The following is a 23,677-nucleotide window of genomic DNA, read 5'->3' on the forward strand; positions in this document are numbered from 1 at the left end:
TGATTATTCTAGTTTCACAGATGAGAAAATCTGGACTCAAAGTTTCACAAAAAGTAAGGTATTAAACATAGAACTCAAACCTTTTAGATTCTTAGTATTTTTTTTTCCTTATGTGTGCAGATGGATTTTTGAGTATTAAGAAGCCTAAATTATTGTTGGAGTAGGAGTGAATTTTTTAAAATTTATTGCCATTTAAAGTTATTTATCCCCTAACAATGATTGCCCATCTACAACATAAATGTTTGTGAGGGTGACATAATATAAAGCCCCCATTTATGCTCTAAATGCTCTTTTCTGTACTTACCCAATCATGGCCAGATTGTTGCGCAAGACATAACTTACTGTCTGGGAATTAAGTCTTCTAAGGAGTTACAGATTACTTAATTAATAAACTAATACAGAACCAATGCTCTGGCAGCTGACTGAAGAAACCACAACTGTTTTCAGGAAAGAGATCTGTTAGCTTTGTTATAGATGAAATCACACTGGACTTGGATCACTGAACCTAAATCTGGCCATGATTTGGTCACTATTTGCGTGATTTGGGGTAAACTATTTTATCTCTCACCTATAGGTTTCCTTACCTATGTTATTCAGATAATAGCTATAGCATCCAAGACTCTTGCGAAATTATATTGTTAAAAAGGTCGGTGTAAAATTGCCTTCCTTAAGAGCCCTTGTCACTCAGTTCATGATAATACATACTTTTTATTTAAAAAAAAACAATATATTGTGAATTATATTTTTCCTTTGTTTACAGGAGTTCCAGGGAGCCTGAACTGGCTCCTAAAAGAAAACTTCCCTACAGTGTAGATGACCTATGGTGTAGGGACTCTCTTTGCCCCAGGGGAAGACCGACTTACAACCACTGCGGAGAGTCAAGTAAAAAGATAGATTGTAAGTTGTCAGAAACCCTATAGTAAAGAGTCTGGCAAGTGAGAGTGGTAAATCAGATGGCTCTAAAAATCTTTTCTTGCCAGGGCCGCCATAATAAAATACCACATACTAGGTGGCTTATATAACAGAAATGTATTACCTCACAGTTCTGGAGGTCAGAAGTCCAAAATCAAAGTGTCAATGTTCGGGCTGTGAGGGAAGGATCTGTTCTAGACCTGTCTTCTTGGCCTGTTGATGGTGTTCACCCTGTGTCTCTGGACATGTATCTCTGTGTCCAAATTTCCACTTATAAGAATACCAGTTACAGTGGGTTAGGGCTCACTCTAATGATCTAATGATCTTGTTTTAACTAATTACATCTTCAATGTCATCTTCAGTGACCCTACTTACAAATATGATCACATTCAAAGGTACTATGTGTTATGAATTTTGGGGGGACCCAATTCAAACCATAACATGACTTAGTGATTAGCATCTTCATGAAACAGAAGTCATGAGTCTCAAATTTTTCTGCCACTTACTACCCAAGAAGCTGGAAGTCCCTCAATTATTTTAGGCTTATCTGTAAAATAAGTGAGTTGGAATAGAAAGAACTTGACTCTAAAAAGTTTATTTCATTTCTGAAATGTCTGTATCTCAGTGTGGAGCAGGGATCTCCGAAAGAGCTGCTGGATCCCATAAACTCAGAGCTTAGACAGGCTCTTATCTGGGTCCTCCTCTTTACCTAGAATCACAGTTAGTAAGAAATTCAGACTAGGAAACAGGTCAAATATGTTCTTTGCAAGAGCAAAGTGTCAGTCTGTTATGATTAGATTGACTGATAAAGGAAAATAAGCAAGCATATGGTGTATATTAAGCCACATCTTTAATGTCTATCTCTGGAAAAATAGAAATAAAAATATTTGACCACCTTGATTGTCACTTAAGAGAGGAGAACTGAGCGGCAAGGGAAGAACAGTCAGGGAAACCTTTTTGTTCTTTTTACATCTTGAATCACAGGAGAATGCGTTACCTGTTCAAAGAGTAAGCAAGGATTAAAAGAGGAAACTATTTGTATATTGTGTATTTGTTTATTAGCCTTTTATTTTCAAGCCGAGATACTCATATTTAAGTCATTTTGCGTTTTGGAGTTTTATAAGTAGGCTTGACTTTTACAGCTTTTGGCTTCACAGGAAGCTAGAGGGTTTGGCAAATAAGCTTCTGTATTTCAGTGTGAAAACATAAAATGAAAGACCTCATAAGTAGATGTTTCTTAAGAGGCTTTTGCTATACAAATATGACACAGTTAATGCACAGAACTAGCTAGCAATCTGCTATCTCTGTCTTCAAAGGACAAAGAACTCAGCAATCAATACTATATTTACTATGTCATTATTCACCTGAAAAATTTCCACATCCTCTATCAATTGTGGCTAAGAAAGACAGTCTTATTTTCTTCTACTCATAATTTCCAGTTGGCTGCCTACCTATTTTAGGGATGGCAGCAATTGTAGACATTTAGTAAGAGCAGTTACTAACATATAAACTGGATTTAATTAATATCTCTAAAAAACAAACACAAGTGTGGTTAACTATTGTTTCTCTAACTGCTACACTTGCTGAGTGATGGGAGGCATCTCCATATCTGGAACAAAATACAGAGCCACAGAGGAAAGTGACAGTAAGGAATAATTTTTGAAAGGAAAGTAGGCAATGTGTGCCATTACACATGGTAGTGTTTGCATTTTAAAGATGAAGGAAATGAAGATCTTGAAGGGTATATATCTGAAGATAACAAAAACTTCAATCTGACATTTCTTCTTTAGGTTTCTGTATTTTTGTCATTCACCTATTATGATATTATAAATGCATATGTAAGCCACAGCTGTAGAATATGTGTTATAGACACTTAATGAAGTCCTTTTAGAGTCATAAAGTGCCTCACCAATATTTTATGGTAAAAGTCCTTTTGGAGTCATATGAAACAGTTGAGGAATATCATAAAAGACTAGTTTTAGAGGACATTCTATAAACAACCACTGTGATTTTAACATCACTGTTCTTCCATATAACCAGAGTAAATAAACACATGAGCCAACATAAAATTATGGATGAAAATTAACGGGATGGTTTGATGCTATGCATGCTTATGTTTCCTAATAATCCCTTAAATTAATAACGTTGGTTAAATGGAAATTGTGTATGAAAACAGTGAGTACTTAGATTTTCTGTTCTGTTTCTTATGGTACAACTATAATGGCTATTTCTCTTCTATTATCTATCATGCATTTTCTCTGTCATCTATTTATCTATCTATTCATCCATCCATCCATCCATGCATCCATCCACAATTCCAGAATTGTGTGTTGAGTCTTTGCAATGTTCCAGGCTCTGTACTATGATTACGTTACCAAACAAGATAAACATGGAACTGATCTCAGTTCCCCAATTAAACCTTAATGTTTTCCATATAGCTTTCCTTGGCCACCTCCAAGTGACTTCAACTTCCCTTGAATTCAGGGAGCATTTACATTCAAAGGATTTTATTTAAGCATTTAGTTACAGAATCCTTTACAGAATGACTTAAGTAATGCACCACAGTTTTCAACAAGTGAAGCAAACTGTATAGATAGGGTTACTGCTTGCATAAACTCTACTGTCTAATGTAGTGTTTTAAAATCTAAATGTTTACCAGTAGCTGATAGAAGACTGTTTTAAGAAGTGACTAATCAACTTATGTCAATACTATAGACACAAGGACCATTCCTCCTCTTCCACCTGCCCCTTCACTCCCTCCACTTCCTCTCCTCCCCCTCTCCTCTTTCTTCTTTTACCTTCTCTTCCTCCTCCTTATTTTTGCATTTTTATTATCTGCTACAGTGTCAGACATATAGTCAGTGCTTAGTAAATGTCCAACAAGCAAATCATTGCGTAAGAGATGAATTGCTTCTTCTTCCTCCAATACTTCAAACTTCCCTAATACCCCAGCACACAAACACCAGAAAATAAGTTCCACAATGACAGAAATTTAGCCTGTTAGTTTTACTGCTGAATCTGAAGGGCCTAGCCCACCATTGGTCCTCGGTAAACTTTGGTGAATGAATGAAGAAATACACTCCAGGAGTATAAGAACTGTCCAGTGTATTTAATCATTTCCCTGGCTTCCCCTCCCCTTCCCTACTCACATATGTTCAAAATCTGAGGTCCCAACCCGGAACTACTAAATCAGAACCTGTATTTTGAAATGATTCCCCCAGTGATTCACATGCACCGTAAAGTATGAGAAATGCTGTTATAAATCACATCCATTTCACTTTCCTGTCCCCCTCCCCACCACTGATAACACTTCTGAACTCCAACTAACACCACACTCAAGTGTCTAGGGTAGTTGTTTTTGAGAAGTAGGAAGAATCAGTACAGAGTTGGATGGTAAGATTTGATCTCTCTTTACCTCGCTCCTCCTCTCTGCTTGGCTCCCTCTCCCATAATGAAATCATATCACACAGAGGAGGAACACAGAGTCAACATTTCTATACTAATTTACATTTTTTGAATGTGAAAGAATATGGGCCACCTGGCTGGCTCAGTAGGAAGAGCATGTGGCTCTTGACCTAGGGGGTCATGAGTTTGAGCCCCATATTGGATGTAGAGATTACTGAAAAACAACAACAACAACAAAAGAATATTAGCCCAAGCTAACTGAAAACAAAATAGTTACTCCTCCTTATCTGCCCACCTTTATGTCTTTTGGCCCTCTATGTGACCTTACTCTCTTCCATGCACCTCCTGGAAGACCTCAATATTTACTGAGAATCTGGTACTTGCAGGTGAATCATGTCAGTTTACCCATTTAATCTTTATGCAAATAGGAAACACAGCCATGGAAGGGGAGCACAGGATTAGGTTTATAGTCAGTCCCCAGTAACACATCCCCCCAAAGCTACACAGTTTCAACAACACGTTGAAGGTTCATTATTGCTAAACCACTGATCAGTGTATGAAGAAAATACATTAAAGAAAAGGAAAAGGGGCAACTCTGAGACTCAAGGAGAAAACTGTCAAGGAATATAGGCATTTTTAAATGATCAGCTCTCATTTTAAACAACATCCCAAGTAATGCAAGCCACTTCTCAGCATCAATCTCCAGCATTTTAACAGTCAGCTATCCCTCAAACCTAAGAGAAATTTAGTCATTCTCATTTTACAGAACAGGACATGGAGGCTCCAATGGATTTAGCCTCTTGCCCATGATTGCAGACATGCTCCAGTTTTCTGATGATGCATAAATCTTTCCATTCTGCCATTATGTCAAGTCTGCTGGCAATTCAGCACTGCCTTCTCCCCTCTGTGCTCCCTCTTACAGCACAAGGACTGGAAACCTGAAGGTTACATTCCCACAGGTGTCTGCCAGCAGTATTCAGGCATGGATCTCACTAAAGAGAGGCATTTCATGGCATCTGGATGAAAGTAACTGGGATTACTGGGCATCTTGTATTTCTGCAACTTCCTGATTCCATGAAAGGAAGCAGAGAAATTGAGAGCCAACAACAGCCTTCCCTGACCTTTGTTTTACTGCCCACCACCTACAAAGGCTTTGTTATCATCTAAATCCTTATATTAAGTCCCTTCCTGTTTGCATGCCTAGAATAGTTTCTATTTTTCTCATCAAACCCTCACTACGCCAACCACACAGTCTTCCTTCCACTCCTGTTCCCATCCTGCCCTTGCACTCTATACACTTAGACAAATATTTACTTGCTTAACATCCTTTATACATTGAATTATTTCATGGCAGAGGTCATAACATAATTTTTGTTATCCCTATTCCCGCCATATAATAGATGCTTAATGAATAGCAGTTGAGGGGCGCCTGGGTGGCGCAGTCGGTTAAGCGTCCGACTTCAGCCAGGTCACGATCTCGCGGTCCGTGAGTTCGAGCCCCGCGTCAGGCTCTGGGCTGATGGCTCAGAGCCTGGAGCCTGTTTCCGATTCTGTGTCTCCCTCTCTCTCTGCCCCTCCCCCGTTCATGCTCTGTCTCTCTCTGTCCCCCCAAAAAATAAATAAACGTTGAAAAAAAATTAAAAAAAAATAGCAGTTGATAGAATGAACCAAGCTCATATCACTTTCTAATATTTCTTTTCCTAAACATCACCTACCTACTTCTAGGATTGGTTCCTTTCAAGAAATGCTGATGCAGAATACTATCATTGGGATCAGAATGGTCCTAAGCACTGAGACTCCAACGTCTTAAGGGACTGAGGGGCAGTACAGGGGGTACATGAGGAAAATTCAAGGAAAGCTTTCTCTTGTCTCAAAGCTACTGAAACATACATGATAAAACATCCATGATAAAACAGGTCAAGAGAACAGTTTCTGTTGCTATTCTTCAAAAGTTGGCTCTGAGTAGACCAAGGGATCCTAATGGTTTTATCGAATGGCCTCTTCTATATCCATATCTAAGATCAAATTCTACACCTGTTTTCCTTTCCTTTTTAACTGTGCATAGTTTTACAGATGTTTCATTATTCTTCTCGGCTAATGTCCAAACCCAGTGGCTTATGCTCTTGTGGAAGGATGATAATCAGAGATATCCATTTATGCTTTCCTGATTTTATTTCACATATTTTTTTTCTTTCCCCATTCTGCCCCACCCTACTCCCAATAGACAGATAATTCCATACACATATCCTAAATAGAGGAATATAACAGGCAGTCAGTCTGTGATTCTTAGGAACTTGTTTTGAGAAGGTCAGATGTGGGAAGGTTGTTGGGTGGCAGATGGTTCATCATTTTCTTGGCAAAGAGATAAGAGTAATTTGGCACATTTAGGCAGAAGGGACCACCAACAGCCATGCAAAGTTTGTGTATCCAAAGTTGGAAGGTGGGGGCCTAAACAGCCATGCTAACCAGGTGCTGACCATCTATGAATGCCTATGTGGATAAAGAGCTTAGTGAACAGAGGTAGTTTCCCACCAAGGGCTGGATGGATATCCTGTTACATTCCAGAACCACAGCACACCCTGAAACAGAATTAAATTGCATTTCCCTTCATTATAAAATGGGCTTTTGATTCAGGAATAAAAAATTTATTCCTGCATAAAAAAATTATGCTTCATACACCCTGAATTCATGGATTGAGATTCATACCTGCTACAAAATCAAGAAGTCAGGCTATTAGTTATAGAAGTGCTCTATACTAACTCTGAGTCCAAAGCCACCTGATTATGGGCTTTGCAACCATTCTCCTCAGTATGAAGCAAGGAGTGGCTTAATCCTTGCTTGACTGCTGCTTGACTAGCACTGAAAGGAAATAACTTAAGGTGTGCAGCAACAGAGGGTCCCCTTAAATGGAGCAAATACAAACATAAGTCAAAATTCATCATAGAGGAAAAAGAATCAAGCCAAACTTTTGCAATCAGTCAATGAACTGCCACATTCAAACCAACAAGAGTTTACAGGCTATGTATGAACATACTACGTATCACTCAAATAGTGCTTGCTGTGGGTCGAGTGGTGTTCTCCATTATTTAACCCACACAAGCATTACCACATGCCTAAGAAGTAGGTTAATTTTTAATCCTATTTTACAGATGAAGATATTGAGATATATGGGGTTGTGTCACTTACCCAAGATTGTATTGATGGTTAAGAAGCAACTTTGAGATTTGAATGCAGTCAGTCTAGTTGCAGGGTCCAGTTTGATCATCACACAATGCCTCCTTTGCCACAAAAACTCAAATATTTGAATGAAATAATCCCCAAAGGAAGAGAGTAGTAGGTCCACTCTCTTTAAAGAGGAGGAAACAGTAGTCACGAGGATAAAGAGACTGCTCAGTGTCTAATAGCTGAGCATATCACTCATATTTTTTTATGACAAACAATACTTACATCCATCAAATTAATCATTTTGCTTTTAATGTTTCTCAACTGGCAAATCGCAAGTTTAAAGCCCAGTTTTTTACAGCCTTCCAGGAACTTCGCCTCAACTGCTCTAAAGCTGACATGAGACCGAACTGACAGGATGCCAAGTGGTCTCAGAGGCCAGGTAAAGCACCTTGATGGATCATCTCCGGGTATCTGGGAAGCAAGACTATGCCAGGAAGCCACTTAACAGAGGAGCAGAGAAAGGGAACCCAGGGGACTTCTGTGTGGTCACTTAAAAAACCAGAGAATTTGATGCTGAGCAATTTTTTTCTCTAGTATTCTTGAAACGCCTTGGATTAGAAACCTCTACTTTGGAAACATGATCTTTATGCAGTTCCGTTTATGCTCCATCAATTTCAAAGTAAGATTTCCATGGAAAATCCCTCACCCCTAAAAGAACAAAGTGATCATGCTGATTGTCTCCTGCCCTTTAGCAAGGACTAGCATATAACTATACCTTCTCACTGGCGTGACCGAAGTCCCCCCGATGAAGTATTATTAAAGAAAACAAGACCCACTTGTGTCTCTTGAAAGAGAATGATCTAATTGTGGGAAAGTTTTTAAAATTTCATCATGGGAACAAGATGTTACAACAAGAAATCTGTATTATTTAGGTCACTGGGCATTCAGTGACCTCCCATCTTAATCCTCTTTGCTTTGGGTGTGTTGACACATCCCGTCATTGTCATTGATAAGCTCAAACCTGCATTATGACAAACTGCTGAAATCTGAATCAAATGACATTAGGGGGAAAAAAAGTCACTTTCTGGTTTCTAACCTTTTCAACCCTTATTTCTATTTTCATCATCACAATACTCTCTCATGGCTTGTACAAAGAGAGATGATGATGAATATGAGAAATCTGTCAACTTATAAAGACATGCTAAGAGTGAAAATAGAAGCAAGTAAGTCATTGAGTTTGTTGAGAAGGCCACTGGCAAAGTCCAAAACATAAAGCAATTTAAGCAAGACTTAACTGAGCAACTGTGACAAGGCAGGAAGGAAAAAGCACACACAAAAAAACCAAAAAACTCCCACTACCAGAACACTGAGTTGTTTTAAGGAGGAAAAAAGTGCTCTTCAAATGGAATGTATCATTATTGTGATTTTCAGGGTCCTCTTTATTAAATCAGAAAAGTGGCAACAGATTTGAAAATTAAAGTGCAGGATCCAGATAGAAGGAACATGTTTATGTTTTTAGACATCTACCTGAATTATAATGTTCTCTACAACAAATTCATTAGGTTTTCCTTTAGATAAATGCCAACAAAATAATGGAATTGTCAGTGTTACCCAGAAAGACACTAAAGGGGAGACATGAACTCAAGACCAATGCAATCAGATTAAACCTCTTTTTTTAAAATATTTTTTTAAACATTTATTCATCTTTGAGAGACAGAGAGTGCATGAGTGGGGGAGGAGCAGAGAGAGAGAGGGAGACACAGAATCTGAAGCAGGCTCCAGGCTCTGAGCTGTCAGCACAGAGCCCGATGAGGGACCCGAACTCACCGGCTGCGAGATCATGACCTGAGCCGAAGTCAGACGCTTAACCAACTGAGCCACCCAGGCGCCCCAGATTAAACCTCTTTTAATTTTCCCTTGAAGGAGCCTGGTTCTGGAGACCTTACGTAACCAGGCAGCCAGCTACTTAGTGGCTTTCATATAATTCACTTTATCTGTTGTTGATACAGTAAGACAAAAGTAGTGACTGACTCACCCCTGGCAAATCAAGACCAGTCTTATGGCTATTGGGTCAACTTCTCCCCTTTCCATTCTGCACCGAAGTTACAACCTTGTGGCCAAATGAATTTATTGTTCATAACAAATCCCAAAGGCTCAGCTATAAAAAGGAACCCCATAGCCTCCAATATTGTATTGAAACGCCGCTGCAGCAAACTCTCCTTTGAGAAGTAACACAATAATGTATATGAGCATTCGCTCAAAAAAATAAAATAACCCTCTCAAAAAAGAAAACCAACAACAACAAAAAACGTACCCCAGGCACTTACCACGGTGACATATGCAAATTTGACCTTGAGACTTACCGCATTAAAATTGGGGAAGAGGTTGACCGCTGCAGTGTCCAGGGGAAAGGGAAGAAAGGGTTTGATATCCAGCGAAGGTTGCAGAGGAGGGGCTGGTGGACGGACCAGGGCTGGGAGAGCAGGGCTCTGGCATGTACCACCTGCAGAGAGGACATCAAAGGGAGCCATCAGGGACATGATGCACGTTAAAAAAAGCAACAAAAAACAAAAAACGTTGAGGCGTCTTTTGAGCCCAAAAGGCCGGCTTTGTGGGTTAGTGGAGAAAACAGGCCATGGAGTGTAGTGACCTCAACTGGAAACCGGCCAATGAGCAGATCTGCCATTAGGCAGAGGGAACCAGCTGAGCTTCTCCCTTCCCCTCCTCAGATATAACTACATGGTTGTGTAGGTAACAGTTACCCTTTCAAACATTTCATGCTCCCCAATCTGTCCTTCCTTTCCTGCCTAAAGCTCTGGGTTGGATCAGCAACAAACCCTTCACTGAAATCCCTTGATTCAGAAGGAACACCTTCCACCACACTGCCCTCTCTCTTTGAAAACTAACTTCTGCTCAGAATATGCATCAATTCTAAGCGATTATTTTACAGAACTGCTCTTTTCCAGCATGTCCAAAACTCTGGCAGCAAGATAACATGAACTTGGCATGGAAAAGAAACTTAACCACAAAGACAGGCAGCCATACCTTACTGCCCTGGCAACTGGAAGATTAAAACAAGTGAACCCAGCTACAAACCAAGCAGTCCCTGAACTGTTGAGCACCCCGCAGCTTTGAGCATTCAAGGACTACCTGCCTCCTTCCCAGTCGTGAGTAGGTGGAATTTAGAAGGCCACCAATGAGCAAGCAGTGTGAATATCATGCCAACAAAGACACCCTTTGCATACTGGTAGGCAAACAGCTGTTTGCAAAGGAGCACCTTCACCCCTCTCCCCCACTCCCCGTTAGAGGACTCCGTGCACTCAGAAGCTGGAAGGAAAGAAGCACATCCCAGTGTTCAGTCTCCCATATTTTGGTAACATTCCAAAACATCAATTTGCTGTTAATTAAAGGCTGTTTGAATCCTAGGAAACCGTTAAAATATGCCAGCATTCTTCTAATCTGAGAGGCAAGCAACAGACTGTAAAAACCTGCTGGTGAAAATCCAAGAAGCATTAGGAAAACAAAATACAGTGGGAGTTTTCCTTTCTCACGGAAAAGAACTCTAAGAGACAGATGAGACAAGAGAGGCCCATGTCTGCACCACTTTCTTGCCTGCCATTTTGTTTTCAAAACAAAGTAGAGTGAGACCCATAGGAATAACCTTTAAAAATCTCACAATCTGGGCACCTGGGTGGCTCAGTCCATTAAGCCCCAACTTCAGCTCAGGTCATGATCAATCTCACAGTTCGTGAGTTCAAGCCCCACATTGGGCTCCATGCTGACAGCTCAGAGCCTTGAGCCTGCTTCGGATTCTGTGTCTCCCTCTCTCTCCGCCCCACCCTGCTCATGCTCTGTCTCTCTCTCTGTCTCAAACATAAATAAACATAAAATAGAAAAAAAAAATTTTTTAATCTCACAATTAACTCTCTGGTCAGCTGGACGCCGAGCATCATTCTGTCCTCAATCAGTTACTGAACACAAAGTAAACATTCTAAAAATGATTCCCTGATGGCAAATCTAACCCTACTAGACCAGTGGATGACTTAATAACAAGGCAGGTGACTTAATACCTACAACAGAAGCCATCAGCACAAGATTTAATTAACCATACAGAAAAACCATTTACTCTCCTGTTTCCAGGTATAAAACCAGCTGGAGCCAAATTAACAAAACCAGTATTTTTCCCACTCTTTTTCACTTCCCTCTTAAAATATTGCTTAACAACACCAAGGCCAAACACAGCAAGTTTGAATCAGCCAACCAATTAAAATAAAAAGTAGTACAAGCCAGAAAATAGAGGGCAGATGTTGAAACAAACACAGATAAAAGCAAAAAAAATAACAAGTCCACAGTCACCAAAGCACAACATAAACTTGTTTTCTTGTCCACCTGTTAGTATTCTGAGTGCGGGTGTCTAAACTTTCTTACAGCACCCATAAAACTTTGGTGATAGGTCTGTCTTGAGTGTAGTATTGCTAAGAATTTCTCTTTCGAGGGGCGCCTGGGTGGCTCAGTTGGTGAAGCGTCCGACTTCAGCTCAGGTCACGATCTCGCGGTCCGTGAGTTCGAGCCCCGCGTCGGGCTCTGGGCTGATGGCTCAGAGCCTGGAGCCTGTTTCCGATTCTGTGTCTCCCTCTCTCTCTGCCCCTCCCCCGTTCATGCTCTGTCTCTCTCTGTCCCAAAAATAAATAAACGTTGAAAAAAAATTAAAAAAAAAATTAAATAAAAAAAAAAGAATTTCTCTTTCGATAAAAAGTTAAAGAACCAAAATAAATTTTTGGTCAGCACCTCTTCAGAAAACTCAAAGTAAATATGCCTTGGTGGGTATCAGTGACATGGTTTAACGAGTCCACAAATAGTAGTGAGCTTTAATAAATAACTTCATGTGATTTTTTTTTAAGTTTTTTTTAACATTTATTTACTTTTGAGACAGGGAGAGACAGAGCATGAACGGGGGAGGGTCAGAGAGAGGGAGACACAGAATCGGAAACAGGCTCCAGGCTCCGAGCCGTCAGCCCAGAGCCCGACGCGGGGCTCGAACTCCCAGACCGCGAGATCCTGACCTGAGCCGAAGTCGGCCGCTCAACCGACTGAGCCACCCAGGCGCCCCACTTCATGTGATTTTTATCTGAGTGACACATCATGCTTTGCAAAAGGTATTCATCTACATCCATCACCGTGCTTGAGCTTAAAAATATCAGAAATTAGGTAAGGACTAACATAATATCATAGAGGGAAAAAAATAAGTTGGAACACTCCTTAGCTGTTAATGTAGCTTCCATCAAAACATTCCATTCTTATAATTACAAGAATGCAATTCAGCAGGAACATATTTTGTAATTATTTCATTATAAGTCCCCCTCTAGTTCAGGATATCCAAAAAGGTTAAAGAGACAGTTGAAGCTTATTTATTTTATCCAGCACAGTCAGAGGCACATAGTTGGTTGATTGCTTGGTAAAGTTAATTCCTACCTCTCTTCCCCCAAGATGCGTATTTCATTTACACTTAAGAGGAAGGATTCAAGACCTTCTCTTAATGTTGCCACTGGGTTTTCCTTAGTAGGGGATACAAAATATCAAGGAAGAGTCATAACATGTAGGGAACCTAGGCAAACTATTTAAGTCCATCTCTTCCTACCTGTTTTAATTAACCAAGACGATGGTTGGAAAGCAGAGGACATGTCAGTGCATACTTGTGGCTAGTGGCTATGCAAACACAGGTGTAGTGGATGCTGTGGTGTGCCTCCACACCCCCTTCCCCAGCTCCTGGGAGAGCTGGGAGCTGAGGACTCACACCTGAGATTCTTTACATGCATCGCCTTGGGCGCGGAGGGTGCTGCCTCACCCAAGCTCAAACTCCTCCAGAGTGCAAGGACTGATTAAAACAGGCGTCAGGCCTTCTCCCTTTTGCCTCAAGACAAGACAACTCTGAAGTTCTGATTTCAGTTCCAGACCTCCTCATACAATCTAGGATAGAAGGAGGCCTCTGTTGTGACTGCATCACAGTTCAACTTTTCCCACTGCCCAATCCTGCATGCCTCATTGCTCACAGAAGATGTTCCCCAATAAAGTCTCAGAGTCCACTTCCAGAAGAACTTGGACAGCAGGGCATAACTATTCATGAGTCTAAGTGAAATGTTGACTTGCTTTATTCTAAAATAGATTCATGCTTCTAAATCTATAGTGTTGATATTGAGGAACAAAATTGAAGATACCTCTTAAAAATGATCTGTGACTAACATTTCTTTTTTTTTTGAATGTTTATTTATTTTTGAGACAGAGAGAGACAGAGCATGAACGAGGGAGGGTCAGAGAGAGAGGGAGACACAGAATCTGAAGCAGGCTCCAGGCTCCGAGCTATCAGCACAGAGCCCGATGCAGGGCTCGAACTCATGGACCGTGAGATCATGACCTGAGCCGAGGTCAGATGCTTAACCGACTGAGCCACCCAGGAACCCCTATGACTAACATTTCTACTTTTAAAATTTGGCTAAGTCCTGAAATATTTCCTTGTACCAATCTGTACAGGCTCAGCAGCAAGAATATTATTTGCAATATCGCAAAATCAAAATCAGCAAATAAAACGTATTTCATTTGTAAAGCAGATTAAAATATTCTTCTTGAGAAGATAGCGATTTCATGTCTTCATTTTTTTAATAGAAATTATTGCATTTAGGATACAAATATATGTTTATTATTATTTTCCTTATTATGAAGTTGTCTTAACAATAGTAAGCATTAAAATACCTAAAGAATTTGTAGGTATTTCCATACGTTAAAAAGAGTAGCTTCGTGGGGCCCCTGGATGGCCCAGTTGGTTAAGTGTCTGACTCTTGGTTTTGGCTCAGGTCATGATTTCAAGGTTCATAGGTTCAAGCCCAAAGCTGAAAAAATCCATTTGGGATTTTTCTCTCTCCCTCTCTCTCTCTGCCCCTCCCTCTTGCTCTTAAGTGTGCTCTCTCCCTCCATCTCAAAATAAATACACTTAAAAAAAAAAAAGAGTAGCTTTGTTGTTACTGTTTACCAACAGTGTCACTTCATTCCTTGGAATGTCACACTTCTGGAAATATTGGTACTCTTAATTTGAGGAAAGCATTTTGAAACCTCCATGAGTAGAGACTGAAAAAATGTTAAGTTCATGCCTTTTGTATTTGAAACTCTGTGTATATATGTCTAGTAACATATATATCAAAGGCTAGGAAATTTTAACATACACAGGCTTAACAAATTAAACTTAACAAATTATTCTGAATTCAGAGCAGTTAATCTCTCTATATACCAAATTTCTAATATACCATTAAAGTCAAAAAATTAAAAAAAATCATTGAGTATCAAATGTTAGACATTAAGGTATTAAGTAAATAAGATAACCATTAAAGCTCACAAAATTTCCTCTGTGCCTTTTGTATATTTATTTCTGTTAGTTTATATTTAGAATTTAGAATTGAACTATAGAGCAAACACTAAATATCACTTTGGTCTATTCAGAAGACAGTTGTATATTTACAAAAGTACAAACTTGTGAATTTGAAAAAATACTAAAGTAACCTATTTGTTAATAGAGTATTTTTTAACTGAAAGGTTTGAGTTCTTTTATTTTTTTTTATTTTTTATTTTTTAAAATTTACACCCAAATTAGTTAGCATAGAGTGCCACAATGATTTCAGGAGTAGATTCCTTAGTGCTCCTTGCCCATTTAGCCCATAGCCCCTCCCACAACCCCTCCAGTAACCCTCAGTTTGTTCTCCATATTTATGAGTCTCTTCTGTTATGCCCCTCCCTGTTTTTATATTATTTTTGTTTCGCTTCCCTTATGTTCATCTGTTTTGTCTCTTAAAGTCCTCATATGAGTGAAGTCATATGATATTCGTCTTTCTCTGATTAATTTCACTTAGCATAATACCCTCCAGTTCCATCCATGTAGTTGCAAATGGCAAGATTTCATTCTTTTTGATTGCCGAGTCATACTCCATTGTATAAATATACCCCATCTTCTTTATCCATTCATTCATTGATGGACATTTGGGCTCTTTCCATACTGTGGCTATTGTTGATAGTGCTGCTATAAACATGGGGGTGGGTGCATGTGTCCCTTAGAAACAGCACACTTGTATCCTGTGGATAAATGCCTAGTAGTGCAATTGCTGGGTCGTAGGGTAGTTCTATTTTTAGTTTTTTGAGGAACCTCCATACTGTTTTCCAGAGTGGCCGCATCAGCTTGCATCCCAATCAGAGTATTTTTAATAAAGATTATGTGGCAGAGTAACAGATGTGCACCTCAAATGTTTGCATTTTTGAAAATCAAATGAAAATATAAATTTGGAAATGTCTGTTTTAATAATTCATAAACAGAGGAATTCTAAGACACTGGTTGCTACTTGAAGCTTATCATATTAGAGACAACATACATACAGTGCCTAGCACAATGCCTGCCCGATATTGGTGCTCACTGGGTGAGGCATATATGTTTTAATGAACCTAATAAATTGCAAAGGAAATTTCCAAGTTCCTGAAGACACAAACCGGGTCTCTGAAAGCAGTCAATCAAGACAATTTTAAAAGCATGTTCCTATCCTTCACTTTGTTTATTTTGATCTCTGCAGAAAGAAAGTCTTCACAAAGAGGATACTTTGTCAATCAATATTCTGAAATGCTCCATCAGAGTGCTCAGTGTTCTTTCTGTAACATAACACTTTAACCTTGAACTTCTGCATTTAATCCATTCAGGGTTTATCAATCACAGATGTTCAAAATAATCAAGGGCTGATGCTATTAAATATTCAAAATAGTGTAGGCTTCAGAACTGATTTCCTGATGGGATAAATAATTTCTATAGTATCTATTTCCTTATTTCCTTATTATATATATGTGTATATACACACACATACATATGTATGTATATATACAAATTTAATTATATACTTTTATTTATTAAATATATGCATATTAATTTTTGTATTAAATACATAATTATTTGTATGTGTATATATATATACACACTTAACTATAGTATATATGTGTATATATGTATATGTATATGTGTGTGTGTATATATATATATATATATTTCAATAGTGACCTATGATTAAACTACTAAACCACTCAGAATATTCATTCCTAACAGGGAAACATCAAGAGCATTTTATATAATACCAAGTCCTAAGTAGTTACTTGTGAAGCAACTACTTTCATACACATGAAACACTATTCCATCCATCGCAGGACGGAATGGAAAGGTGCACTAGGAATTCTGGGGTCTATGTGACCGTAGGCAAGAAATTTACATCTGATCCCAAGAACATGAACTGAAACACAAATGATGGATTGTGGGCATAAAGGTAAAATTTGATTTGACACAAAACACTGGCCATGGAGTGCTGTGGTTAGTGAAATCTGCCAGCCAGGTGGGCGGGAGTGAGCAACGTAGAGAATATAATAGCTACATTTTATAAATCTATTGAGTAATTGCATGGACTAGCTCGGCTCTCCGTTAATTCCTTTAAAATGCCCAACAACAAACTGATGTTTACCAGAGGGGAGGTGGGTGGGGGGAATGGGTTAAACAGGTGACGGGGATTAAGGAAGCACTTGTGATGAGCACCAGGTGTTGAATGAAGTGTTGAATCACTAAATTGTACACCTGAAACTAGCATTACACTGTATGTTAACTAAGTGGAATTTAAATAAAAACTTAAAAAAATAACAATATAAAAAAAGAATAAAATGCACAACAATTCTTCTATGTATCTATTACAATACTCAATTTACAAACTCAAAAGCCAAAAGCTCCAGGAAGCAAAGTATCTTACCTAAAGTCACACGGGTAAGAAATGGAATTTGTTGTGAGTAGTAGGGACCTGAACAATTTTCAAAGCACTGATGCAAACAGCTTTTAAGTTAAAACAACCACAAAAACAAACAAAATAACAACAACAACAACAAAAAAAAACCTCTACAAAGTCAGTTTTGCCATATAAGGCAAGCCAGCTCCTTAGCAACTGGATGTAATGCATTAAAATGAGAAATCTTGAATTTTTTATTGCTACTCAAAAAAAAAAAAATCAAGCCTTTGATTTACATTCCTTGTAAAGGCTATGATAAGGGAATATTCAGTATTTATCACAGATATTTATCTACCATGGGAACATCCTGGCACTGCCCTGTATTTGAGAAAGAATCCAGAAGGCCATGCATATCATATCAAATATGTTTCAAAAGCCCTCAAGTTTGCATTCTTTAACATCTACTTGCCAAATCAGAAAAATAAATATGTGTTTGTTGTATTCCTTTGTGTTACTGCCTCTCAAATACTCAAGGTTGTTGGCTGGGTAATACAATGTTGTGATGATTTTTCAACTTTCTGGCTAGAAAACTGTATGTTTACTATGTTTCCTTACACAGTGATCCCAACTCCCACTCAGTTTTGATCTTTGTTTAAATATGGTTCCCAAGTGAATGATAAAACTAGAAACTTATTTTGAAATAAAATATGAATTTAGTGTGATTTGGTCACAATTGTTCTTTTATTGCCTTCATTTCCTCCCTGTTTACACTGTTGATTTACCTACTAGGTTTTGGAAAGTTGACCCAGCACTTTCTCCCTCAGGATGAAGGTCCTCATTGGTCTAAAGTGACTTGTCCTTGGCAGGTCAATTCAAATGTTAAAAGCAAGTTCGGATCCACAAGGCAAGTGGCAGCACTAAGCCACACAGGATGGTGGCTCTCAGCTCACATCCTGTTCTTGATTGACCACAGAGAGGAATGAGGTGAGAATGGGGGTATGAGTCAGGGCGACTGGAGCATCATTCTGGAAACACTGATTCAGAAACATTAGCCCAAGTCAGTGGTCAGAACTCCATCTTTAACCATGACAGAAAACACATGTGAGCAAGCTGTATTTTCCCTTTATCAAATTCTTCATTTACTCATCTTAAGTGCGGTATTTAAGTATCCCAGTAAGTCACCTCAAAACTCGTTTTGGAAGGAACCTACAAAGGACTAGCTAACATTGTTTTCTCTGTCACTGTCAGTGAACACCATGACCAAAATTACAAAAACAAACAAACAAACAAACAAAAAAAAACGACAAAGTTATTATCTCATTGCCAATATCATGAGTCAAGTCTTCACTAGAAGAAAAGTTGAATCTCACATTTATTTAACTAACTTTCATGACAATTTCTGGTGCCTGGGAAACACTAGAGAAGATTTTGTTAGGAATGCCAGAGTTAGGAGATTTAGACTTTTAACCCTGTATTTCAGCCCTTCTGTCAAAGGGTGCATAACTCAGGACAAGTACCTCCTCCCAAGAAGTCAAAAGATTTTGCCTGAAAAATTCCTCTCAATTCAGTACCAATTCCTCACGAGGAATTTCCCAACATTTAATTTCACAAAATAAATTATAAGTAATAATAAAGATGCTCTGGTACCAAGATGTCCAACATGGTAGTCATTAGGGTGTATGGCTATGTTTTTATTTTTTAAATATTTATTTTGAGAGAGAGAGAGAGAGAAAAAGAGCATGCAAGTGGGGAGAAGGGCAGAGAGAGAGAGAGAGAGAGAGAGAGAGAGAGAGAGAGAGAGAGAGAGAGAATCCTAAGCAGGATCCATGCTCAGCACTGAGCCAGATGTGGGGCTTGATCCTATGACTGAGATCATGACCTGAGCTGAAATCAAGAATCAGATGCTCAACTGACTGAGCCACCCAGTGCTCCCTGTGTGGCTACTTTAAATTAAAAATTAGTAAAATTAAAAATTCAGTTTTCTCAGTCACACTAGCCACATCTAAACGCTCAATAGTCACATGAGGATAGAGGCTACCATGTTGTATATGGCAATTAGAAAGCATTTCTATTATCACAGAAGGTTCTATTGGCATTATAGCTACAGTGAAATGCCGACATTTTGGAGTGATGAGTAATTTACAGATAAGTTGCCTGGTATAGTCTGTTTCAGAATGCATTGCTGATAAGAGAGAAAGTCTTGCTTTGTCCTCGTTTCTTCTCCTTCTGCAATTAGGGAGAACTTTCCAAGAGCCAAATGTGGGCACTGTCAGAAGGCAGACACTGTTGCAATCATACCAGAAAGGATTACTTGTCCACTCCTGGAGAAGACAATGGCCAATATGAATCTTCATGTGTGATCAATGATGATAGTACCCAAAGGGAAACCTAATTTAAAAAAATGTTTAATGCTGAAATCAATAGTAATGAATAATGAGTGCTTTGGATAAAAATGATACCACATCTTCAAACCGAGGATGCAAAAAGGGTCAGTCCTGGGGCAAATGAATGTTTATTAATATCTGATAATCTTTGAGAGTGCTATCACAAAGCTTTTATTTCATGAAACAAAGTGTCTCACAATGCAGTTTCACTAATAGCCAAGTGCGGAAATCCAGCTAATGTAGGCAGTTAAACCTGCCTAGCTACATCTGTCTCTCAGGGTAATTTTGCTCATGATGTCTAGGCTTTAGTCATCTCACTCTAGAGAGGGAAAAAAAAAATGATGTTGAAGTCTTGTTACTTGGCATTGGTTTTCCACGATCTGTGACTTTCAACTGGGACTTGCCTGCATGAAATTTGCTATGCCAATGGTGCTGGGCATGTGTTCCTCCAAAGCCTGATAAATATCTTCCCTCCTGTTTTTGTTTTTTCCCTACATGACATAATTGTGTTACGTTTATATGTAACATGTCCCAGCTCTAGCCAATGTGCATAGGTAGTCAATGTGGTATTAATGAAACATCTCCTGAGCTTAAACGGTTTAGTGTGTTCTCCCAGTAGCATTAAAATGAGTTAAATAAGAGGTGCCGGGGTGGCTCAGTTGGTTAAGTGTGTGACTCTTGGTTTCGGCCCAGGTCACGAGTTCACAGTTTGTGAGTTCGAGTCCCACATCAGGCTCTGCATTGACAGCATGGAGGCTGCTTGGGATACTCTGTCTCCCTGTCTCTGCCCTTCCCCTGCTCTCCACGTGCCTGTGTGTACATGCACTTCCTCTCTCTCTCTCTCTCTCAAAAATAAGTAAACATTTGAAAACATGAGTTAAATAAGAATTGCACACCACCTTCATTTATCTTAAGTAGTGTTTTTACTATGCAGATGGTGAAGCTATTAAGTTGACTTGAGGAAGTTTTTGCCATAATGAGCCTGAAGCAGAAGTGGAAAAGTAGCCATTGGATAAGAGGGACTACTGCTTAGAAGCAGGTTTTGAGTGGATTTCACTCTGAGCAAGCACTGGAGTCGTCAGGTAGGAAATTAAGTCATGGACATGGAAAAGATTTCCTTAGGGAAGTGTAGAAGAGGCCGGGTCTAAGCCTGAGCGTCGACCATCTTTAGCCCATTGAGGAAGACGGAATAGGACTAGCGAAATTGCTCGACACAAGGCAGAGAACGCACCTGCCCAGAAGCAAACTCACCAGCAACTTCCTGGAAAAACTAGAACAGAAATGGGAACTAAACAGAGTTTATTGGTGTTTTTTGATAAAAGGTGAGGAACATTTTATCGTATGTTTTTAGTCCAATTGAATTTCCATTGTTGATTTTTTTCTTTAAAAAAACTAAATTCATGGTCCAAGCATAAAATGCTCTAATCTGTTTATAACCTAATTTCATTAGCATTTTTCCTCTACCTAAGTCGCTTAACCATGGATTTCATTTTTTAAGTGTGAATTTTTTCTACCTTTTAAACAACTCCCCTTTCCTCCATCAACCTAAAAGCAATTACATTTCAGCTCCTACACATGGGGCACTGTGCTGAGTACTCCACACAGTGTATCCCCTTTTGTCCTTTCATAGCCTTGTGAATTAAAAAAAAAAAAAAGAATAATGATGAGGCTAAGACAAGTGCTCAAGGTCACAGCCTTAGTAACATGTGAGGCCAAATTTTGACACCAAAAATTCTGTTCCCAGAGTCTAAGCCATTATAGCCACATTTTATTCAGATATTGCCATTTCTTTTGATGATGTATAACAGACAAAAACAAATTCTATACACAAAAAAACTGATTTCAATTAAACTTTGCCAAGGCAACTCAAATCAGTGTATCCTGAGAGGGACTCATTTGTAAGGCACTGGATTATTGAAGAAGCAATTTCAGTTTCGTGCTCCACTGGTCCTTATAATCCAGTATATTGCATATTATGCATATACTGAGTCTACCAGATACCATAATCCAATAGACTGAACGTTTGTGCCCACCATAAATTAGAAACCCAGCTCCCAACCTGAAGATATTTAGAGGTGGACCTTTGGGCGGCGATTCGGTCCCGAGGGTGGAGCCCTCAAGAATGGCATTAGTATCTTTATGAAAGAGGCCCCAGAAAGATCCCCGCCCCTTCCAGGTGTGTGGGAGACGCCTTAGAATCAAAAAGTAGGCCTTGTCAGATACTGAACCCATCTGCGCTTTGATCTCGGACTTCCCGGCTTCCAGAACTGTGAGGAATAAACGTCTGTTGATTATAAGCCACCCAATCTGTTCTGTTACAGCCATCTGAATGAACCAAGCAGATACATTTACCCAAAGATATCCCACATTTTCTGTTTGAATTAACCTGTTATGGGTTTAGTTCTCCTTTTCACACGATCTACACAGTCCAGAAGAGCAAAGACGAAGTTAGATTTACATCCATCCTAATTAATTCTATTGAACCTAAGAGTAGTATCTCCTAGAGCATTCACTTGATTATGAATGTTTTCATTCAACGTTTCACTGTGATCCCCCCCCACACACACACACATTTCAATTGAATTTTCTTTCATAATAGTCATGACGCAAAATTCCTAGGAAATGCGACTGGAGTTAGCATTGGGTAACATTTAGAAATAACCACAGAAGAGACTATGTCACTGTCACCATCACCTAATTAAATAAAATATATTAGAAACAGCGATGATCACATTTTGGCCGTCTTAAGGAGCCTACACTTAGCACACTCCATTCATAGTATCCCTTAGCTTCTAAGGTTTAGAACTGTGAGTTCTGGTTTCCATTGCTTTGGTGAACATTCTTACAAACTCTGTAATAGCAAAAAGAAATTCTTATTTCAGTTTCCTCAGGAACATTCCCTGTGGAGCTGACATGTGCTCTGTTTAGTCTTGGCCTCAATGGGATTGTTTCTTCTGGCAGGTTTTGCTTAAAACAAACCTAACTTTATATTTTCTTTTAATTCTGAAACATTTAGTTCTTGGAAAAGATGTAAAATCAGTTACTAATGGAATTGTAGTAATTATGGTGTCCTGAAAATGACTGGCTTTAAAATGGAAGAGAAATAAAATACTTATCAGTGACTGCAAGTGGGAAGATACACATAGCCATTTTTAAAAAAATTTTTATAAGAAGTCCTGTTGTCTTGAGCATTTATTATATTCTAGGTTATTTTATATATACATTATTTTTGTAAACAATGAAGACATCCTTGTTCTCATTATACAGGTGAAGAAACAGAGGCTTAGTGGGATCCATTTACTGAAGATAAACCACCTTAAGTGGTACAGCTGAGAAGTATTAGAAACCAGAGATGTCTGATTCCAAAGCCCATATTCTTTGATTATAGTACACTGTTCTTCCTCTCAAAACCTACCACGTTGTGATTCTCACCAATCTGATAAAGGTATTGATGGAAACAGAAATTGCCTCTGAGTAAAGGACCTGTTTTCACATTCAAGTAGCCAGGAAGGAGCAGAAACAGGATTTACAAATCCAGAAAAAAACAAAACAAAACAAAACCCAGAAAATGCTTATAGCCTCAGGGAGGAGAAAGTCATCATACCAAGGTTATGGAGCCATCATCAAAATGCAACACATAATGAAAAGGGACCTCTGTATTGTGATACATAAAAGACATCATAAAAAATACTGCAGTTAAATACGAGGACTAAAATAAAACTAAAATGAAGGGGGAAACAAATAACCAGTGGGAGCTGTTACTTCTGGGAGCCATGTTGGTAAAGATGATGGGCATTAAAGGGTCAGTTTGAGAGGGTCTGCTGGAGTGGCCTTGAGCTCAGAGAATACCAGGCACTGACCAAAAGTCCAAGAACGGAGACCAAAGTAAAGAGGAGAACAAACACCACAGGTTTTTTCTGGCCGCCATGATCAACGTCTCACCTTCCTGTGAACTGCAGCCTAAAATACATAGTTACTCACTTGCCTGAGGTACATACACATCTTTATTTGTGCTACCAATACCTATTG

At 39.0% G+C, this 23,677-nt stretch overlaps 1 protein-coding gene across 3 annotated transcripts in view; it reads right to left on the reverse strand.

The window, feature by feature from the left end:
• The window catches only part of ZNF385D (zinc finger protein 385D), a 902,334-nt gene that overhangs the window by 215,753 nt on the left and 662,904 nt on the right, over nt 1–23,677 (reverse strand). For all 3 annotated transcript variants that reach the window (XM_043595510.1, XM_043595512.1, XM_043595511.1), the window contains one exon: nt 9,846–9,985. In XM_043595510.1, the coding sequence (XP_043451445.1) occupies nt 9,846–9,985 (140 nt within the window). The remainder of the gene's footprint in view (nt 1–9,845; nt 9,986–23,677) is intronic.

The sequence above is a fragment of the Prionailurus bengalensis genome, chromosome C2 (genome assembly GCF_016509475.1).
Source record: "Prionailurus bengalensis isolate Pbe53 chromosome C2, Fcat_Pben_1.1_paternal_pri, whole genome shotgun sequence".
Classification (NCBI taxonomy): Eukaryota; Metazoa; Chordata; class Mammalia; order Carnivora; family Felidae; genus Prionailurus; species Prionailurus bengalensis.